This window comes from Alosa alosa, chromosome 22 (genome assembly GCF_017589495.1).
Source record: "Alosa alosa isolate M-15738 ecotype Scorff River chromosome 22, AALO_Geno_1.1, whole genome shotgun sequence".
In the NCBI taxonomy this organism is placed as follows: domain Eukaryota; kingdom Metazoa; phylum Chordata; class Actinopteri; order Clupeiformes; family Clupeidae; genus Alosa; species Alosa alosa.
Window position 1 is genome coordinate 9,152,802 of NC_063210.1, and position 22,301 is coordinate 9,175,102.

Sequence of the window (22,301 nt, forward strand, 5' to 3'; positions counted from 1 at the left end):
GGTTGAATGAGGCTGTGAGCTGCACAACAGAGATAGAGAAGGGTAAAATCTAGAGGGTGAAACAGGGAGGGATTGGGTGTGTGGTATATCTGTGTGGGGAAGGGAGAGAAGGAGGGAGAGAAGGAGAGAGAGCAGGAGAAAGAGGGGGAGAAGCAGAGAGAGAGAGAGAGAGGTAGAATCAGGGAACAGACAAAGTGACTGTTTGTGATGGAGGACAGATTTGTCAGGTGGATTTTTAGCCTCAGCATTTGAGTCAGCGCTCTGCGTGATGTCACACCTTAGCACCAGGAAGTAGGTGCCAGGCGGAGGCTGGAGTTCTGACGCAGTGTTACAGGAGGACACACTTTTAGCCAGGAGAGGAGGCACCTCCTCAGGTTCCCATATGTCTGTCTAAGCAGCATTAAATGAGATATGACAGTGAACAGAAACGAACGGAGCTCAAATCAAGGGGAAAGAAATTACCCAAACGGGCGCAGGTTGGAGAGATGGAAGTCTCCAGTGAGTAAAATGGAGACAGCAAAATCTACTCTGGCCACAGAGCTGACTAAGGCTGGGCGGGTGGAAACGAAGGCAGAGAGTGAAAGAGAAGGAGAGAGAGAGAGAGAGAGAGAGAGAGAGAGAGAGAGAAGAAATAAAAGGAGATGAGAGCAAATCGAGGTAGAAGTAAAGAAGTCTAATAATATAATAATATAACAATAAGTACAAGAAGACATGAGAGGAGCGAGGGAAGAGATGAAGTGCAGAGATGGGAAGAGACGAGTAGACTCAAGAAAGAGAGGAGATGAGAAGAGCAGGGCAGAGATTAGAGGAGGAGAGAGATATGGAGAGATAGAGATAGAGAGTGAAGGACGAGCGCTAGTGTTTGCTGCTGTCGGTTAAATATTCCATGGAGATGAGTGCCTTCAGATCTCATCGCGTCATCTCATCCCATCCCATTCCCCTGCCCTTGCCCTCTGCTGGAAACAGCTCTAATCCACAAAGCCCAGAGGAGGCTGACAGAAACACAGACGTTCAGTTTAGTCTCTTCAATAATGGGGAGGATTGCAGTGCAGTTGCAATGTAATAGCAATTCGCATTTGATGAGTTCACCAGCAGCAAACATTCTCAGACCATAAGTAAGCGTCTAGACCAGACCCATGTCAATAGAATGTAATGAGTAATAAAATGAGAGGGAAATAGAGGGAAAAGGCACATGAATGGACATTTGTTGAATACTACAAGTTTTTCAAGTGGCAAATACATACAATAGCCACGTGGGCGACTGTCGAGGTCCCTCTATAGATCCCTGGAGAAATAAGAGTTAACATAACACCAACATAACAAATAACATGGTAACACATAACATATGTGATTAGCAGCTCACATAATTGCCAGGCAATTCATTAACTTGTGAAGGTTGAGCTCACCCACTCAAAACGTGTTCGCTTTGTTTCTGGGTACTGTGCTCCTCTTGTGATGTCTACGAGGGATTTGCATTGGCTTGCACTGTCTGCGGCTGAATCCTGATAAGATGGCTCCCCAGACGTCGAGAGAGTGGGAAATCTTGGAAATACAACCGTATTTAGACGGTTCAGACATGAGATTTGCTGGAACGCCTCGGCCGGCTCTGTCCAAATGTTATTACACTGTGACCTTCACACTCCGCCTCGGCAGTCTGTTTGGGCCATTGTGCCAAGCCATGTATTGTGTGATGCAGTGAGCACATGGATGTCAAGCGATATTCTGTGCACACTTCTTTCCAAAGGAGTACGTCTTAATTTAATGTTTCTCTGTTCTGCATTCAATCACACATCATGCCATTTAATTTCTTTGTTGTACAGACAATCCCACAATGTGATTGTAAAAATGTGGGCTCATGAAATATACTAAAACATTATGCTGTGTAGTACTACTTGGAAGTGTGCTTTAAGTGTACAGTCAGGGGTCAAAAATAAACCTTTGTCTAGTTGGTGGGAAGAGAGGGTTAAATGCCTAGCTGAAGGTTTGCCAACTTGAAATCTGTTTGTTGTTCAAGGTCCTGGCTGCATGGACAAAACTCATTCTGTATCTGACTGAAATTCCTGGTAGCACCAAAGTTTGAGGCTTGTCAATCAATGTGGTGCAGCCTGGAAGAGCTTCCATGCAGTCCTAATGCAGTGGCCTTAATCTTCAACAAAACTGCAAACAGACTCTGCTTGTGACCGCATCTCTCCTATCTCTTGCTATCTCTCTCACACACAAGCAATTCCAAATGGTGGAGATAACCTTCAGAATCCATTTCTACATCCTTCCATCTCACTCAGAATGCTGTCAGATGATCGCCCTACTGCGTGTCTTTCAGCTGCTAAAATATAGATCAGCCAAGGCTCAGGGAAGAAGATGAAGGCAAAGAAATATAATAGAAACATAGTCACCTCACCTTTGATCATATCATTTATTTAGATGACCCATTTATTTTGGGTCTTCTTCACACAACAGTGGGCACAGATTTGATGGGCTATGTGTATCTGACCCAGCTTACTTGCAGTGTATGCAGAATGGTTGTGGACAGGCGGTACAACATCAAGTGTCAGTTGGCAGAAGATATTAGGGACGGAAGAAAAGAGAAGAGAAAGCAAGGGAGAGCGACATAGGTACAGAGGGAGAGACCAAGAGAGAAAGTGAGAGAGGGGGAGAGAGAGATAAGGAAGGCAGGGGGAGTGTGGCACAAGGTGGGGGTTGAGGCAAATGACTCTCACGTCCAACAGATGAGAGTGGCACATGTGAAAGAGGCTTGTTTTCATTCAGAATGCAAGTCATCTTTTTTTAAACCGTTGTTGGGACATATTTTCCCTGTGATCGAAATGGCACTGTCATTAGTCACCATAAATCACGGCCCTTTGTGGCTTCAGTCGAGAGGCCTTCATGTGGATCGCTCTAATTAACCACTGAAACTAACAGATAAGACGCACACACATCGCATTACCAGTGAAACCATGCGACTTTTATGATGAACGATGGCTATACTATGGAGTAAAATAAAATAATGTGATGTTAGTGCTGCGCAGTACCAATAGAGTTGAATAATTAACAGTGTCTCGTTCAATCTAAAAATGCTCTCTGAACGTTTAATAAAATTGCAGCATGACTGTGATAATACGTCTGATAATGATGGAAGGAGTGAACAGAGGATTGCGGTCTGTAGGGAAAGAAAGAGATTAAATAAAGAGGGTCATCATTTCTTTTGTGTGACTCACTCCATATAATGCATTATTTAGACTGGCTGCAGTCATTTCGGTTTGAATTATTGTTGTGACTCCCCTTGTTTGCAATTTCCGTTCACTATGCAACAGCATGGCTCTCAATGCCCCACAAGAAAGACCCCACCACACCAGATTTCTCTCTCTCTCTCCCATAGTCCTGCTACTTTTTTACACATTTCTGCATGTTAACGCTTCAATTCTCATTGAAAAAGCAAACCTCCCCACAACCCTCTCCCCCCCAACACACACATACACCACTCCCACCCTACTCCCCCCAGGCCACTCAACGGCCTGAACCACTTCAGTGGCAGGAAGTCATAAGCAGTCCAAAGACAGCTCTTGCCTGACCTATTTAAATGCAGCACATTCCTGCAGAACTGTCTCCTCGCTCGATGCCCGTCTCAGACCTGCTCGCTGGCTCTCACTTCACTGTGCCCAGCCCGAGTCACACAGTCACCTGACTGAAACTGATCTGTCAATCATGCTAATGGATTAAACAATCGTGTTTACTTCCAAACTCACAGCTCTACGTCTTGAGTCTAGTGATAACAGTTCTCTGTGGGTAATTCTGTGTTGCAGCACTTAACTGCAGAAGGCTACAATCATTTCATTGATTCAAGTTCATTGCTAAGAGATAAATAGTTAATAATACCATCGACAGGTATTTAATTATGTCGTGAGTCGTTAATCAGAGCTGTCTGTTACCATGGTAAAAATGTACAAATGCATAGAAAAACAAAAGCACTGTGCACCCTTTGCTGAAAAATGCACTGAGTGCCCTTCGCTGACTGCCAGAACTGAGTGAGGGATGGCAGCAAGTGTCTCAACGTCTAAACAGAATACACCTCCAGCCTCCATGCAGACATTTGAAAGAGAATGCCTTAGCAGTGGGGGAACAAAACCGTGCCTATATGCTCAACCATACATGTAAAAAAAAGACCCAAGTACAGCATATTTTTCAATGTGCGGGGTATTCCGGATAACCAGTGTTATGGTATGAACATATTAACAGTGTTCATTCTCTACATATTCAGTGCATACAGCCCTGGATATCTCACCTCTTTTATGGGGCAATGATAGGTTACCGCTATTGCCATGAATCCACTGACAATGCCTTCCTGATATCAATGTTGTGCTGCCATCTAAAGCAAAAATGTGGAAATACATCCTTGCATTTCATCTTCACTTAAAATACCATACTCACGATTATCAGTTAAGTGTAAATCGAAAATGTCTCAATTTCCAAAATAATACATATGTCTAATAGACTACAGCATAGTCTTAAAAACATGGTACACCAAAAACAATGTATAGACAAATCAGTTCAAAGTATTTACATTTAATCAGGATAGAACTGCAAGAGGAGGTACTACAGTACAATAGTGTCAACCTGGTGCATCACATTTTAGGCACTTTGTTTACAAAAATAAACTTGTTTCTCAGACCACAATGAATGTCAACAACCTTACATGAAATATTACAGTTGTAAATTTGGTTTATCTGGGTGCCAAGTGCAGATCTGAATCCAAAGGAATCAGACAAAGGTTAATAGGTTTAACCTGGGACTTCTGATATTTGCAAGGTATGCAAGCTAACAGTACAGTACATCAACGGTCAGTTACAGTGATTGTCAGAAGACTTAGGAAAGAGAGAAAGACACATGTAACGGAAGTGAAAGAAAATTGCATTATGAATTGTGTGAACCATATCATATCCCAGGAATTATATTAAGCATTAAGTATAAATTAAAAAAAAAAAACACTTATATTGACAGTGACTCATGATCAAATTGTACATGGTGGTTGTTCTTCTCTCAGCCAACACAACAATTTTACTGTATGACCACTTTGTGTTATGTAAAAACCACCACATCTACTTGAGCGATCTGTGGAATCAAATCAGTGGTGAACGTTCTAAAATGTCACATTCATGTTAGGTCTACAGCACAAACACCTCAAGCTTCCAAAATCCATACAATTCTGAGCAACCAAATGCAAGCTATACCTAAAGGTACAGAGAATGATTTCTGTTTGTTAATGTCAAATGTAACTGGATAATTATGACCAAAGGACTTCTGAACTTTCACAAGCAATCAAATATTTCTGAAATGTTCAAAACAGGACATTCAAATAAAACAAATTTGATAAAGTAATCCACAGGAGTCATAGATCTTATTTAATAACTTAGAGAATTATTTTCCTTTCTTAATGACAAGTTACTTGTGTCAATTAACCTGCTCTGGATGTGTTGTATGAAAGTAAAAATATGGAGGCCTGTTTTTTAGAAAAAACAGACATTAGGATTTTTTTCAACAAAGAAAGCACCTTACATGTTGGCATTTATATATATATATGAAAAGAGCTGGTATATCCTGAGAAAGCCCACACATACAGAAATACAGTTGAAAATCTCACAGAAATTAATGAAGCACCACATGGCATAAAATGATCAGGAACACATTATGGATGTATAGGGAAGTCAGTTTTTCTTTGGGTTTAAACAAAGCCTGCCTATCTTTTACCGTATGAAAAAAGACCACTCATATCCAACATCTATTTAGCTGAGGTTATAACATACAGCTTCGCACATTAACATCCAACCCAGCTTGAATGGTTTCGAGGTACACTCAGGCACTGAGACATGAAAAAAATCTAATGGTTAGTGTTTGGTGGGCCCTATGAGGTTTGTTGGACAATGTGCATCTGAGAACATTCTCTTGAACTCACGCCACTGCTAGCTCCTCTTGCAACAACAAGAAAACAGGGAAAAGAGCAATAGCTTTCAATAAATTTCCAAAAGAAGTGAAAGTAGATGTGACTTTAAAAGCAAACAAACAAGTTGAAAACAATGCAAAAAATTGTGTATTGCTACTTTTATATGACACTGGGCCCATGTGAAGGTTCTGCTCAGAGTAGATGCATGGCACCAAAAAATATTTTAAAAAGACCTTCAGGAAATACATCCAAATACAGTGTAATTTTTTTTTTCCGGGCATAACTGTTTACAACTAACTGTTTCCACAGGAAAGCATTTCATTTCTTAGTAATTTCCTCCCCATAATGCAAGACAAATAAACCATACAATTATACTCTCAAGGTTTGTTTAAAATATAGGCTAAAAGATGGGACATACATCAAATTATACACCACAATTTAAAAGTCTCTTTATGTCTCATTGTGTGGGCAAATATCTATTTAAACCATAACTACAAACTGCAATTATGTCTTCTCAATGCAGTTAAAGGAAAAATACACAAACTGGATCATTCAGAGATTATGAAATCACCTGAGTAATTTGTGAATAGTCTGCATTAAAGTGACAGACAGCACCCTCTTTTTCTGCCAGTGATCTCTAAGTTTGCGCACTTTTAACAAACAGTGTGTCCAGTTTTCACAGTTCACATCTGTACAAACACAAATGTTTAAAATTTAAATATACAAGGGATTATATACAAATAAATGCATTTTAGGTACAACACTCTTTTTTCTATGCCATTATATATCAAATAAAAGCTTCTGGATGGAGAACTATAGATTAAAAACAATAGATTATCAGTCGTTCAAAAAAAAAAAAAACAAGTTATTTCCTTGTCTCTGTTCAGTTTTTTTTTTTTTTTTTTTTAAAAGGACGGCATTTGTCCCAATCAATGGGCTCTATAATGGTTTTAAAAAAGTTTATTCCAATCTCTGGTTGCCTCCATCAGATGACGTTGACCATGACCTATCCAGTCCTCTTGGTTGTTAAACATTCTACCACAGAACCAACAGGAAAAACTGGACGGCTGCTCTGCAGAGCCGCTGGGTGAGGACTTCCGCACCACCTCATATTTGTTTCTGCTCATCTTTTTTAACTTCAGTTTCAGGATGAACCTCTCCCTGACCGTGCTCCCAAACATCCTAGCCCTCGCTGTGCCATGCAGCATGGCAGACTTGGATGTGTTAGGACTCGGCCTCAGGACGCCAGAGAGGCTCAGCTCAGAGAGGGCTTGGACAGTTCTTTGGGAGAGCGCCACCTTGAGGATATCGCCTTTAAACCTGTTCACAGACTTCATGATGCTCACCACCTCAGGGATGTCTGCATCCGGGTGGTTGAGCACCACCACAGGCTGGTTCTGACGGGGAACCTTAATCTGCTGAAATGCACTGAACGGTGAGAGTTTGAGTGTCCTTTCAACATCCTTAGGCACTGGGGCCCACTCTGTCGGCTCCTCCCTCTCTGATCTGTTGGAGAGCCTCCTTGCTTTGGATGAGGTCTCAAACATGTCATCAAACAAGGCCTTCCTTTGCCTCTTCCTTTGGCTCATTCGGGTTTGATTAAGAAGGTGGCGGGACTTTTTATGCGTGATCATACCATCCTCTTGAACTTGAGGCAAAGTCTTAGACAACTGTGATGCCATGGATTGTTGGTGGTTGGAGCCATGTTGTAGGTTTGAGGCTTTCAGTCCAGCTGACATATTAACTATTGACTTGTTCGATGACATCAGAAAATATGGGGACTGAAGACCTCCTCCCGTTGCCAGATAAATGGGCTTTTTGCCCAAAGAGCCAGATACACCAGAGAGAAACCTGGTGCCATTGGGGCTCCTGACAATTTTAAGAAACATCCTGCTCCTGCCACTTTCATTAGACTGCGTGTTTGAACCGGCAGTTTTCCCTTCTGCATTATTAAGCAGTATTCCTGATTTGGCAGGAGAGATGTACCTGACTAGGTATGCTTGTCGCCCTGTTTGAATGGGACTGGTCTTGTCTGCTGGGTTCACAGGCATAGCCAGGACTTGACGGGAAGATTGCTGGGTTTGAGAACTTGAACCTGATGGGTCAAGATTAGAACACCCAGCGACTGGGCTAATGGGAAGTGGCCTTTGGAGTAAATAGCATGTTGGTGGCCTATTTGTTGTCTGTTCCCCAGAAGGAGACTTAACAGTGCCTGACAGGAAGATAGGACTTTTTAAAGATGCAGAGTTAACAAGGTAATGTCCTCCACTGCTGTTGGTTCCCAGCTGAAGAGATGACAAATGTGTAGGTCCTTTGTCCCCACCACTGGAGGGCTGACCTCCAGCACCAATTCTGCCACCACTTAGAGTTAATGCAAGCCCAGTGGTTTTAGTTGATCTCTCAATTCCAGGTTGGACATAAGATACATTAATTTTGGATGCAGATGACTTAGTTATGAGTTTGAAACCAGGTGCACTTTTGAGCTGCACTGGCACAGCATACTGGTTGTCTGGAGTATGAAGAAACATTTGCTGTTTACCCTCTGGTGTCTGAAGGATTTTTAGTGTGGTTTTTGTGGGCCTCACAGAATCATAGGCTACAGAAGAGGATCCCATTCTCTCTTTTTCAAGCTGGTGGTTTATTATAGCATCTGAGTGCTTTTCAAGTATTCTTCCCAAGACTGCTACATCATTTTTGATACCAGGTCCCTTTTGACCAACAGATATGGCATCTTCCTCAACTTTACTTGACACAGATGGGGTACTTTGCATGTTGGGTTGTTTTTCCAAAGTGTGAGATGGTTCATCAACCAAAGCAATGCATTCATCCACCTCTATGTCACTGTCAGACACTCTCTCAAGTGTAGCTGTACCCTCATTTGCACTCTGAGATTTACTCCCATCAACTTCCTCCTCTTCACAACGGCTTGTTTGAGGAGGGGAAGCATCTAGCCTCAAGCTCCACTCAGCAGAAAGCCTGGGATCACTGCAGTCCTCTTCATCAACTTCCTCACCTTCATGAGGCTGTCCACCATTCTGCTCATCTGACAAAAGGGACTTAGCCAGACTGCCAGACGTCTCCTTGGAGTAGTTGTGGAAACTGTAGACTTCCTGATTAGGCGAATTCATTGTAGAATTCAACATCTTACTGTCAGCATCTAATACAACTGTGTCCGTTTCTGGAACTGTATGAGGACCAGATTCATTCTTTAAAGATAATTTTGAGGATTTGCTACCACTGGGCGATTCACATGTGGATTTGTCATCATCTCTGGTACAGCTAGAAAGATGTTCTTGGGAGTTCTGTTCCTCACTGAAACTTTGAACTGCAGCTGTTTGGCTGTTTTCAGGGGACTGGCTCTTGGAGTGTGTAGCAAGAGAGAGGGGGTCTCTGAATCGCCACTATCTGGCAGTCTTTCAGAGACAGGGGGACTGTTCTTAATATTCTGACATGTGTCTGCATCAGTGGAATATCTGTGGATAGACACAGGATCGGATATTTCACTAAAACTCTTGTTTGAGCTGCTAGTGAATGACAGTTGCGGAGGAGTAGGCAATTCAACTACTCTATCAGGGGGCAGAATTGAGTCAGAGGGAGGTTTTTTGCATATTAGTGATAATGGTACAGTATCAAGAACAGGGCTTGCATTAACTGCCTCATTGAGCACAACTTCATCCTTTGCAGAAGCCGAAAGATCATGTGGCTCTTCTGATCCACTTAACGGTTTTATATCAGCTATACTTAAATCTGTGGGTGTGAGTTCCTCCAAAGTACACTGCAAGGTCATGGCCTTTTCAGTAGCGAGATCTGCCATTTTGGCCTCCTTCACACTGGAATTTGCATTTATGGTCTCCTCCACAGCATGGACAGCTTGAGACATTGCCGACTCTGTGGCTGTGGTTGATTGTGAAGTTCTGGCTTCCTCAGCTAAATCTGTAGGTGAGGCAACAGCAATCATATTACACTGCTTGATATTATCTGTACTGTATTCTGAAAGCATGACTTTCTCCATAAAGTGCTCAGAAGAATGGATCTTGCATGGTGAACCTGAATTTGTGTCTCTTTCCTCAGTTGAAACTAAAGGTGTGTTCTTATCACAACTTGAATGTGAAGGTGTGCCTTTATTCTTAATTGGATCAGAAGTTCTATCTTTATTCTCAACTGAACTTAAAGGTATAATCTCAATGGAATCCTCAGTTGCATCATTGTCCTCATCTGATTCTGAAACCCTGACCTTGTCCTCAACTAGTTTTGAAGGAGCATCCCTATCTTCTGCTGAATCTGGAGGTGGGGCACTATCCTCAATTAAACTTGAAGATCTGCTCTTATCTGCAATGATCTCTGAATCTCTGGACTCAATTGAATCAAATCTGTCAGTCTCTTCAGTGGACTCTGATACTATGGACTTATCAAATGAATCTGAAGATGTGGCTTTGTGAACAGATCCTAGAGGTGCAGCTGTAACCTCAACTGAATCTAAGTGAGTTTCCCTAGCCTCTATTGAATCTGGAGGAGTGGCTTTGTCCTCAATTGAATTTGCTATCGTGTCCTTGTTATCAGTTGAATCTGAGATTGTGGCCTTATCCTTGGCTGAATCTGAAGGTCCTCCTACATGCTCAGTTAAATTTGAGGGCGTAATCTCACTATTTGGGGGTGTGGGCTCATTAACAGTAGAATGTGAATATGCAATACTGTTTACAGTTGCATCAACAGATGTGCCCTTACTGTGAACGGCATCTAACTGAGTTGACTCCATCCTTGAATCAGTGTCCATAACTGACTCTTTGGGACAATCTACAGGCGAGATATCATTTTCTATTGAATGTGAAGGCTTTGTCTGAGACGATGGACTAGATGTTGTGGTTGCATTAGCAAAGGAATGTGAAGTTGCACCAATGTTCCCCAGTGATTCTGAAGGTGTGTTGCTTCCAGTCAGTGAATCTGAAAATGTAGCTTTGCTCAAAGTGGAATGTGCAGTTGGAGCTTTGTTCTCAATGGAATCTAAAGGTCCGTCCAAGTGTGAGGACTCTACAGTGGACTTCTCAGTGGAGAGGTTGGTAAAAGTTGAACTGTTCTCAGAATGAATCTCTCCATTTGATGGATGCACAGTAGTTTTTGACTCTTTGGTCATGGAAGAAGCTGTGCTTTCACACTGAGAAAAGGGCATATCTTCCAAACAGTTTTTATGTTGTAAAGTACAATTCTGTCTGTTACATGTCCTAGATTGCTCTGCATCTCCAACATTCTCCACTTCCATAGGCAACTCATCATCAGCATCATTATCCACATCAATACTCTTCATTGGCTTGGCAAGGTCCTTTGTTGATCCCATCATGTTAAATTCCATAGAATCTGGCCTGTGAAGAGAACCAAGTGGTGAAGACATGGCAGAGCAGGGGGAATTGTATGATTTCTCTCCATCATCGGAAGAATCTGGATATTTAGGTCCATTAGTTGTGTCATGATCATCAGTAGATTGAGAGTCCAATTCTGTTTCTCCCTCACAGTGCGAGGATGGTTCTTGCTTTGTTGGTATGACTTTGAGAACTAAATGTTTTTTGCCATCTACCATTTTGAACCCCATGACTTTTGTGGTACAATTTGGGGGGATAGAGATTTTATTTTTGACCATGAGAACGGTTAATCCATTGCTATTGTTAGGATTGAGGAGCCCCGAACCCTGACTACTGTCCGTCTCAGGTGGTTTGGGCTGGGGTGTGGCTGGTGAGGAGGGGTATGAGCATTGAGGTTCTGTCTTGACTGCACTTTTCATCCACATATTGTTTTCCTTTTTGACTCTAACAGCCCTTTCAAGAAACTGCTGGGTTTCTTCCAAAGTTTTCTCAGGATTATAAAGTCTACCATTTTGATCCAAAAGACCTACACCAGGAAGTGTATGGAGTTTTGACATCCACTGTGGCTCTCTGGATCCTCCTGCTACAGGGCCTTTCTTTAGCAGAAGCTTGAGCCCTGGCGGGGAGGTCACACATTGTTTCTCCTCCATCATTTTCCACTTGTTTTTCCGGTCATTCTCTTCACAATGGGCTGTAGCCATGTGCTTCGTAAGATAGTCTTTTCGTGCAGCTCCATAACCACAAAAGTGACACGTAAAGGGGAAGGTTGCAGAGTGGACTAAAAGATGCCTCTGGAATTCCCTGCGTGAAGAACTAACATACTGACATTTAACACATTTGTGCCTTCCCTCATTGTGATGGTGAATGTGTTGCACAAACGTGCCTGCATCTCTTGTAGAGAATTCACATTTCTCGCAGCGAAAGTGGCCGTTTTGGCTGTGACACATTATATAGTGTCTAGTAAGCAAGAGCAAGGAGTACTGCACACCGTCATTACAGATCTCACATGTGACCTGAGGGTTCCGGTGGCCAATGCGATGGCGCTGAAGGGAGGAGAACTCATTGGTGACAAAACTGCATAAGTCACATGGATAAGTGGGGAGGGTGCCCTTGTGAGATCCCTGAAAATGCTTAAGTAAGTCATTGGGGCTGTAGGTTGTGTCACCCTTGCATTCAGAACAGCAGAAGCTGAGTATTTTCCCAGAGAAAACAGCCCCCTGCTGCATCTTACAAGGTGATTTCTTGGAGGCTTTCCTGGCTGTTTGCGAGTCATCAGTACCTGCCTCTTCAGAGGATGCTTCATCTTGTCCATCCTGGTTAATACACTGCCCGTCTGGAAGCTGTTCTGAGAGCTCTTTTGTGGGAAGGTCTTTGCAGTCTTTTAAAGGTTCTACATCTTCTTCTGTGTCTTTGCTGCCCTCATCTTTCTCTGGAGGATCATCGGGCATCGCCACATCAGTTTCCATGTTTCCACTCACAGTTTTCTATATAAAAAAGCAAACAAATAAACAAAAAATTAAACAATGAAATTAATGATTAAACCATCTCATTCCCAAGGGAATACTTTCAGAATAACTACAATAAAACCTCTACGGGCTAGCTTGGGACATTTTTTTGTTCAAATTATAGGGATACCACAGGCACATTCTAGAACCGAACAGTATGCTCTGTATAGTTCATGAACTGCGGGAATATGGTACATTTTCTGGAATTTCCAAAACTTGCTTATTGCATTACAGACAGTACACATGTTGTACATTCACAGAACACCTCTAGAGCCTATCAGCATGTCCCTGCAGCCTAGCCTAGGAGTCTGATAAGAGAGTACAAATACAGTTGCCAGTTCCAACATGACTGACAATGGAAAGGTAGCAACATGCTACTACTCGTGGAAGCTTCTGACAAGATATGCTGCCACCACCTGGCTGCATTCATTGCTAGCGCAGCAGGAGGAGTTCACTGATGTTGCTTTCTAACAACAAATTGCGACAAAATAAATCAAAGTAACTATTCACGCCCAAATGTCTCACAAAGTTGGCGAAAGTGACACCAAACAAGTTTAATACCTTAAGTTTAATGGGCTCTTACTTAGCCCATTCTACTTTCCTTTAACTTTCATGGATATTGGGCCAGTATAGCTTTGCATCCTGCTGATGGATAAACTAACAAAGCTGCACCAAAAATATAGCATAAAATCTACAAGCAGCTGAAGTGTTCCTAGCCAACATTTTATGGACATTTAGTTAAATGGCTATTTACTGGTTCTGGCTCAGAATTTCGTCACAATAAAAAAAAAAAATAATGCGTTAAAATGTCCCCTCATGCCCACATTTAGGTATGAAATACCAGTGAGAGAAATTTACAGGGATGCAAACAGAGGTATGGTCAAAAAGGAGTGAGATTATCGAAGCCCACGCCCACACAGGAAATATCATATAATTACATTTTGCCACCACCTCTGCAGGGGCGGAGTCAGAGGGGTGGCTCCGGGTGGCACAGGCCACCCTTGAGATTCGATTGGCCACCCCCAAATCTTAGTCTACAATTGGCCATTAACACGGTCTAAGGCAGGACCTTTCTTGATGCACTTGCAGCAGTTTGAAGTATCAGACGTCAGAAATGTAAGTGGCAAACACGCTTGCCTTTATTGGCCTACAGGCTACTGCTTGTGCTAACACGCAAAGATATCTATTTACCTATTGCATCTGCCAGTGCCTATTTATCTAAATCACACACTTAAGTCGCCGACATTTGATAGGTCATTAAGTGTTAACTGTAGGCTAAAGGCCTATACTTTTGTAAAAGTGTTTAATGGTAATAATGTCCTAATGTAATGTTAAGAAAACTTTTCATTTATGGTTCATCAAGCTTAGGCCTACTCACTACACTCGTCGCATCTAGGCTACAGGTAGCGATATTCTGATGACCTGTATGACCATTCAACCAGTCAAGCATTTGTTAAAATATTGAAATTATTGGAAGTTTACATAGCTTAGGCTAAACTGTATGCTTATTTCATCCCCAATACCTGTTTTATTCGTCCCGATCAGGAGGGATAAATGAAACATTGTGCACATTCCACTTTTGCTTATAATAATTAAATAATTCCTGAACGCAGGGCTGGACTGGCCATCTGGCATACTTTTTCCTTTTTTTTTTATTGGCCGAGCCAGTCTTTATAAAGTTCATTTTCCATAGTAGTGCGCGACAACAAAATCATATGCCTGCGTTCTGTTCCCAGAGCTTTCTCTGTCTATGATCTGCAGCGTTTCTCAAATTATGAGCCTCCTCGACAAGTAGATTGCTGGTCTACGGAGCCATGAATTTAAATTACGCCCCACTTCTGTCTGTTAATTTGCGGCACAATTGATTGATATTATAGAACCGCAGACCGAAAGGTTTCCCCGATCAGGAAATACTCCTTAATTTGCAACTTTTTGTAGGCCTAACAGAGGTAGCCTAAATATCGTGCCTATGGCGATGTCCGCTTAAAAGAAAAAAACAAACATTTATTTCACTTGTCTCTCTGGATTGAACGCAGAATGTGGGCTGTTGCGCAAATAGATGAATGAGGGAGGGAGATTCCGTTTAACAAAAACCTAAAGTTTTGCTAACATTTTCTCCATTATTATCGTAAAATATGTCTCCATGCAGGGCAGGGCTGGTTCTAACCTAGGCTAGGCTACTATATTTGGGTGGGCTGGTAGAAATTTTGGGTGGGCAACATAGTAAAGCTGTCAAATTGGATCAAAACTAACATAAACACAAAACAATAAGTACTACCTAGCTTGAGTTACTGCAGCCAACAGCCAGGGATAGGCATGTCTGATGTATTTAAAATACAAATTTGTATTTTATTTAGTTGGAAAAAAATGGCATCGTATTTTGTATCAAAATACTTTATAGGTTTGTAGTTTAAAAATACTGCCAAATACTTTTGGTAAAACCAATAACCTACTTTTGGTGATGTGATTATAAAAGTGAAAAACAATGAATGCAGCACTGGTGCTGACTTGTAATTTGCCCACAGTTGTTGTGATCAGAATATTGAGATTCAGGCAGATAAGTAACATGTAGGTTGCTCACACACTCATCCCAACCTCAAGTTTCTTGAGAACTTTAGTCATCCAATTCGAACACATGGAACCGGTTATGTGGTTGCCCTGCAACGTTAACTATGTTTGCTCAAGTACACAATACACTCCTTCATACCAAGGGACAGACAACTTAGATAATTAACTTTAATATGTTTGTATTATTTTATTCAAATACAAAGACATTTTATGTGAGAGTAAGGTATTTGTGTTTTTTTTTCTTTCAATTTATGAGTATGGTGTTTGTGTCTGGTTTCCCTAATGTATTTGTGCTAATTTCACATCTTGAGCCTGTTTCTGTTTATCTGGTTGTTTTGCCTCATGCCACCCTTGAATTAATCAGTGCCTCACCAGTGCCACCCTTGTTAAAAATGTCTAGAATCGCCACTGCACCTCTGCCATCCAGGGCTCACCCTATTCACACAAAAATGTTAAATATGAAAATACACAGTCCCAGTTCCTTCCCTTATTCTGTCTGCTGGGGCCTGACTTTGGCTGGTAGCTGGCTTGTCTTGACAGAGGAGCTGGGCCACACTGGGTAGATATGATGGTAGCCACTCTCTGTGTGTATAGCACTCTGGCAGTGATTCAACAGAGCATGCACTCCCTTGTTAGCATAATTAATCTCTTTCATGCAGAAAGTAAATTTGGCATGTCCCTTTTTTCAATTTTTTTTGAAAAAGTCTGACATTTTGAATTTGTGTGTTTGGCTGTCTTGACCTCAATCTCCGTTTCAACCTGTAACCAAGACCAGTTCCAATTTGTTTTACAACCCTCATCCACTTTCTTAACTGTTAGTGCCTCACTCTCATCAAATTCTCTCATTCTGTAAATGAAAAGTTGCATATATTAGCCATAGTATTACCCTAGACCTGACAGTATCATAACAGAGTGCAAAATAGTTCACTTCAATTCTGCACGAAAATGTACAGTTAAAATGTATCAACAGTAGTGCGGTCTGTCTGTTAGGATAAGGCCACACATCAGTTTCTCGCCCTTATGTGGTAGGTGTCATTGAAAATAAGTCAGTTCGTCACTTGGGGTTGCATTTACGAAAAAGCCTAGACCAGCGGCTCATTAGGCTACTAGACGTCAACAAGCTGCTAGCCTAAACAAGTATGTTACCATTAGGCTACACGTTGGAAAGGGGGTAGAGTTGGATATAACGTTAGGCTGCTACTAAAATATTACAGGACAAAATACTGCTAGTCTGTCCGAACTGAACTAAACTGACTGGACGCAACAAACAAGGTTAAAATATTCCCCGCGGTGTTGTTAGTCAGAGCCCGCAGGCCAGAGGCCGAAAGTGGCGCCCAGGGTAACAACAGCCGGGGAATATCCATGACCAATCCCACGATCACGAAAGTGCTATATTGATTTTTTTTCGTGCGCAGCTTTTTGATTTATAGTGTTGTCTTACACTTCCTATGTTTCATGGACTGTAACGGTAGGCTATGTGTTTATGTAGTCATTTTAATACAGAATTAACTTTGATGAAATTATAATCAGACACTTCAACCCCCCCCCCAAAAGAAAAACTCGTCGGATCTGCACGATTCACACAAGTCCCCCAGACAGCTGTGAAAAAGGCGGCCAAAAGGCGCGCTGTTTGCATTCGTGAATTTAGCATAAATTGACACAGACACCCTATCTAGCTCTGTCCACTTCAGAGCATTCAGAAGCTCCCCCACTCTAAACAACTACACATACACTGTATCAGGATATTTTACTACAGTAAAAAATACCCTCACTTTTCCTACATCTGTATCAATGCCTTGTGTGAGGCAGAGAGGAACAATGACCCCAGATCGCTACAAAACCATATCCTACAGCAGTACAAATTTTCTATTGCATGATCAAAATCTTGTATTAGTAGTGTCTTGTGCTTCCATTAACAGCCAAATGGAGAGAAAAGCAAGGTTTCAAGATATACCTATCTACTAACAACCAACAATGGCATACAGACCTACTGTTATGACCTTCTGCAAGTTCTACTCAGTAACCTTATTTTTTTAACCTTATTTTTAAGCCAAAAAGCCTGGCTACTTTTTTTCTAAAAACATCACTGTTAACCAATAGATAGCAGACATTTTGTTTACACAGACCTGTGTTAGAGCTATAACCCCAAATCGTAAACCCATATTTAGCACCAAAACAGACACAGACGACATCAAATGTTGAAAATGAACATTTTGACTATTTCATGGAAAATATATGATCACTTTGAATTTCATGCCAGCAACATGTTTTAAAAAAAGTTGGGACAGGGAATGTTTACCACTGTGCTGCTTCACCTCTTCATTTAACAAAATTCTGTAAATGTTTAGGAACTGAGAAGACCAGTTGCTAGTTTTGAGAATTAAATGTTGTCCCATTCCTGCCCGATATAGGATTTCAGTATGACAGTATGATGTATTCTTAATCATGTTTTTCATTCCATGATGCACCTAATGCCCTTTTAGCACCTGGACTGTTCCTCTATGGAGAAATGCTTGTTAAATATGTGCAGATTCATTTTGCTATTGTTTTCCTGAAATATTCAAAGTCTTTCCTGGGAAAAAACATTGCCTGGATGGCAGTATATGTTGCTCAAAACCTGTATACTGATATCCATGCTTATTCAGAATTAATTGTACTTTGCCAGATGCCCATGCTCTAGGCACTAATGCACCTCCACACCGTCATAGATGTTGGGTTTCGAACTGAGCACTAAAACAAGTTGGATAGGTTGGATACTTGGATAGGCCCTCTCCTCTTTAGCCCAGATGAGTCTACAGTATGATTTCCAAAAATAATTGCAAATTTTAATTGGTCTAACCACAGGACCTTTTTCCATGTTACCTCAATCCATTTTAAACAAGCTCAGGCCCCAATAAGACGGTGGTATTTCTGCGTCATGTCTAAATACAATTTTGTCTGTTGCATGGTAAAGTTTACACTAGCATTTCTGAATTGAGTATCAAACTGTGCTCATAGACAATGGTTATCAGAGGTTTTCCTGAGCCCATACAATAATTTTCTTTACAGAAACAGGTCTGGTTTTAATGCAGTCCCTTATGAGGTCCAAAAGACCACGGCCGTCCAATATTGTTTTTCAGCTCTATCCCTAGTTTGCAAAGATTATGATATTATGTAGAGTATATGATTAACTCCCCAAATACTTCACAATTTCATGACATTGTTTTATCATTTGTCCACACAGGTTTACACAAAGTGATAAATACCCCATCATCTTTATTTCTAAGAGATTCTCCCTCTCTGGGAAGCTCTTTTTCATACCCAATCATAAATATTCCTCCCATTGTTTTCTTTATCATTACACAACTTTTCCAGCATTTTGTTACCCCCGTCCCAACTTTTTTTGAAACATGTTGCTGGTATCAAATTCAAAATGAACATACAGTACAGGCCAAAAGTTTGGATACACCTTCTCATCCAATGCGTTTCCTTTATTTTCATGACTATTTACATTGTAAATTCATCAAAACTATTAATGAACACATGTGGAATTATGTACTTAACAAAAAAGTGTGAAATAACTGAAAACAGTTTCTTCAAAGTTGCTATTTTTTTTTTTTTATTTAATACCATATTCAACAAGCCATAACTTGACAAATATTCATCTGTGGTCCAAATAACTTTGCATTCATTCATAGTTTTGATGCCTTCAGTGAGAATCTACAATATAAATAGTTATTAAAATAAAGAAAACACATTGAAATGAGAAGCTGTGTCCAAACTTTTGGCCTGTACTGTATATTTTCCATGAAATAGTCCAATGTGTAATTTTCAACATTTCATATGTTGTCTGTGAGTTTACGAGATTGGCAGATTATTACTGTACATTCTGTTTTTATTCGCATTTTACACAACATCCACACTTTTTCTGATTTGGGTTTGTAAATCTGTTTGTCCAAAACCTTACCTATAAAATTGACCTTGTGTATGACATGTGCCTTTAAAGAAGAGTGTCTTCTGGAATCTCACTCTATCTTGCAGCTATGACAAAGACAAAAAACACAAGAAGTTAGCTATGCATACATCCGTAAATCCATGTGCTTTTGAACAAACCAAGGACTTGCAAAGGTATTGGCAAAAACACCATATTTGATTTGATTACAATGCACAAACAAATTAATTAATTCAACCCATTTCAATTTATCCCAATTCAATACTGATACAAAACTTAAACAAAATACAAACTTAATTCAAAACTGATACAAAACTTAGTTCAGTTGGGCATGAAAAGACCATACATCAAAAACCTTACTCATATGTATTACACCTTACTCATATGTATTATTCAAACAAAACATTCAATACTTAACAATGAACAAAGATAATGATAAGATAAGATAACTTAAACATGTGTTATTTAGAATGTGAAGAAATTTGGAGGGAACATTCTTCTCCACACAGATGAGAGTCAGGTATGCCATTAAGGAAGTTAAAACTTATGGTTACAGGAAATACTTTAGCATGATGGGTAGGGTACTGTGTCTGTGTGCGTGTGTCTGTGTGTGCGTGTGTGAGTGTGAGTGTGAGTGTGAGAGAGAGAGAGAGAGAGAGAGAGAAATAACTTTTTTGGTTAAAATTAAAGCATCATTGGCCGCTCTGGAGAAGGAGCTGGCCATCCGCACGCAGTCCCTGGAGCTCAACAAGAGAAAGGTCTGTACTCTGTAGGGCTTCAACTTTACAAGTACTCAGGCACTGTGTGCTGACATTCAGGCATGGCTCAAGTTGTTGATGATTTGAAAAAACATCAAAAACCAAATATTTTTGCCTATTCATTCCAGATAACTTCAGGCACAGAACATTTTCCTTGTCTTAAAGCAACACCAAAGAACTCTTCCTCTGTCGCACGCACGCTATTTGTTTATCCAGCACCAGCTTTGCAAATAACGATGTCCACAGACAAGGTAGAATATGTTGCATGATTTTATGAAAGTACGGTGTATTGCGACATCAGATACAAGTCAAATTTGTAGTTTCTTATGTCTCATTCCATCAAACTACAGATTTCCAACCCGATCTGGCAAACTTACATAGTCGATAGAGGGCCGCGAAGCGAATGCAGAAATGCCATTCATCCTGTTACGAGTTGATGAATCTCTGAAACGATTTTGGAAACATTATTTTAAAGGTACAAAAAAAACTCTTTGGTGTTGCTTTAAGAAAAAAAATAATGTGATGAAAACCTAATAAGATGTAGACCTAGATCATTAGACCTAGCTGTTAACAATCATTTTAAGCCATATGTTACATTTTCTGAACTGCTGTACATGGGATGCTATTATCCAATGGTGGTAAAGTCAATGAATGACACTCCAGATGGCACTGAGAGTTCTGCCAGTACTGAGTCACAGCTGTCTTTTAAAGCCAAAGGATAGCGGGGATACTCCTTTCAGACCATGAGTTTTGTGCTTTTCCTATTTTTGGATCATGTTTGTTGTCTGGCAGATGTATCCAGTGCACAATACACTTGTGTACAGACTTAACAGCACATTGAGCTAGGCCTGTGTATTGGCATGGACCTTACGATACGATACGCATCATGATACATGGGTCTCGAAACAATATGTCATGATATATTGAGAAACAAATACATATTGCGATATACTGCAATACTTTTACCGTAAATGTAAAGATAAAGCTGGAAACACAATTTGTTGTGTACCACCTGTGCAGTATTATGTAGATCACATTATACTGATGATTCAGCAGACAAATAATGAAAAAAAAAAAACACAATATCACAATAGTCAGCTGTATAGACATTTTTGCACAGCTTTAATAAAAAAAATGTTGGTATTTGGCGGCAGTGGCGATAAGATAAGATATATACATTGAAGACACCTTAAGTATCACTTATCACATATTACCTGTGGTGGTCATGAAACCTTTGAGTTTCCAGTTTCCTGAATATGAGTGCTTTAGTTGTATCAAAACGTAGGAAATACAATGTATGTGAGTCTTAATGTTTGGTTTACCGACTTCAAGTAAGCTAGTGCACAGAGCTCATTCCATCAGGCATTATGGTTTAGGATGTGTTATGGGGACTACAGATCACATCAGGTGCCTGTACTACGAAGGGAGCTTAACCTACCCAGATGTAACCCAGGGTTACTTTGTTAAACCGGGTTTGACAAAACCTGGTTATCATAGGTGGTGTTAATCGGTACTACAACGCTGATTTGTTGAGCCGGGGTTAACCTAATTGGAGTTTGTGCGCGTTCACATAAAAGGGGCGGGTTGCAGCGCAAGTCACCACTTTCAATGATGACGCGATCACCTTATTTTACGGATGAGGAATGCACAATTATTATGACAAGTTATGAGGAATTAAAACCCACTCTACGACAAAAATCAAATACATCGGCAGTGAACAAAGCAAGGAAAGGCTGTTGGCAGTGTATTGCAGATCGGGTAGCCTAAATGCCTAAAAAGTTTTATTTCCACATGTTCTTCAAATATGTGTTACGGAGGATTAATAGCTTGCGGAATGTCTGAAATGAGTTGAAATAATTAAATTGCCTATTTTGAGTTCATAGAAATGCCTACAGATGCAACACAATTCAGAAGTGGGCATATAGATTACAGTAATGGGATGATTGAATGTTTAAGTAGCCCCCATTGACTGATTTAGTGTATGCCTAATCCTGTGAACATTTCAGATGCAACACCATTGCCAAACGCACATGGCAGCAGCTGAAAATGAAACAAACACATTTTTCAGAATAGTAGGTTTATATAGTTATAGCTTGCCTAATTAATAATTGCATTAATATTTCTTAATTATGAAAACATGTAGGCCTAGAATGCTTATAGCCTTCACTTGGCCTCTGTTTTACAGCTAACAAGAAAAAGGTGTCTTTGAACACCACTGTAAGGCACCAGAGTGTTTTACAGTAGCAGAGG

The 22,301-nt window shown here is 40.6% G+C and overlaps 1 protein-coding gene across 1 annotated transcript; it reads right to left on the reverse strand.

The window, feature by feature from the left end:
• Positions 1-4,544: 4,544 nt before the first annotated feature.
• On the reverse strand, positions 4,545-12,755 carry si:ch211-214e3.5 (zinc finger protein 518A). The gene is made up of 3 exons (XM_048234015.1): positions 12,271-12,755; positions 11,178-11,292; positions 4,545-9,336 (listed from the first exon to the last, which is right to left on the reverse strand). Exons 1-3 carry the CDS (start codon positions 12,753-12,755, stop codon positions 6,886-6,888), a joined length of 3,051 nt encoding a protein of 1,016 aa, XP_048089972.1. The 3' UTR covers positions 4,545-6,885.
• Between the last annotated feature and the right edge of the window lie 9,546 nt (positions 12,756-22,301).

Bases quoted from the DNA above. Each gene is read 5' to 3' on its own strand.
- si:ch211-214e3.5 (XM_048234015.1), bottom strand. From the start codon at position 12,755: ATGGAAACTGATGTGGCGATGCCCGATGATCCTCCAGAGAAAGATGAG. The intron at 11,293-12,270 runs GTACTCCTTGCT...TTCTCTTCACAG, and splicing joins ATCTGTAATGACGGTGTGCA to GCCAGATTCTATGGAATTTA. The intron at 9,337-11,177 runs GTTGGAGATGCA...ACTGCCAGATAG, and splicing joins TGCCTATGGAAGTGGAGAAT to TGGCGATTCAGAGACCCCCT.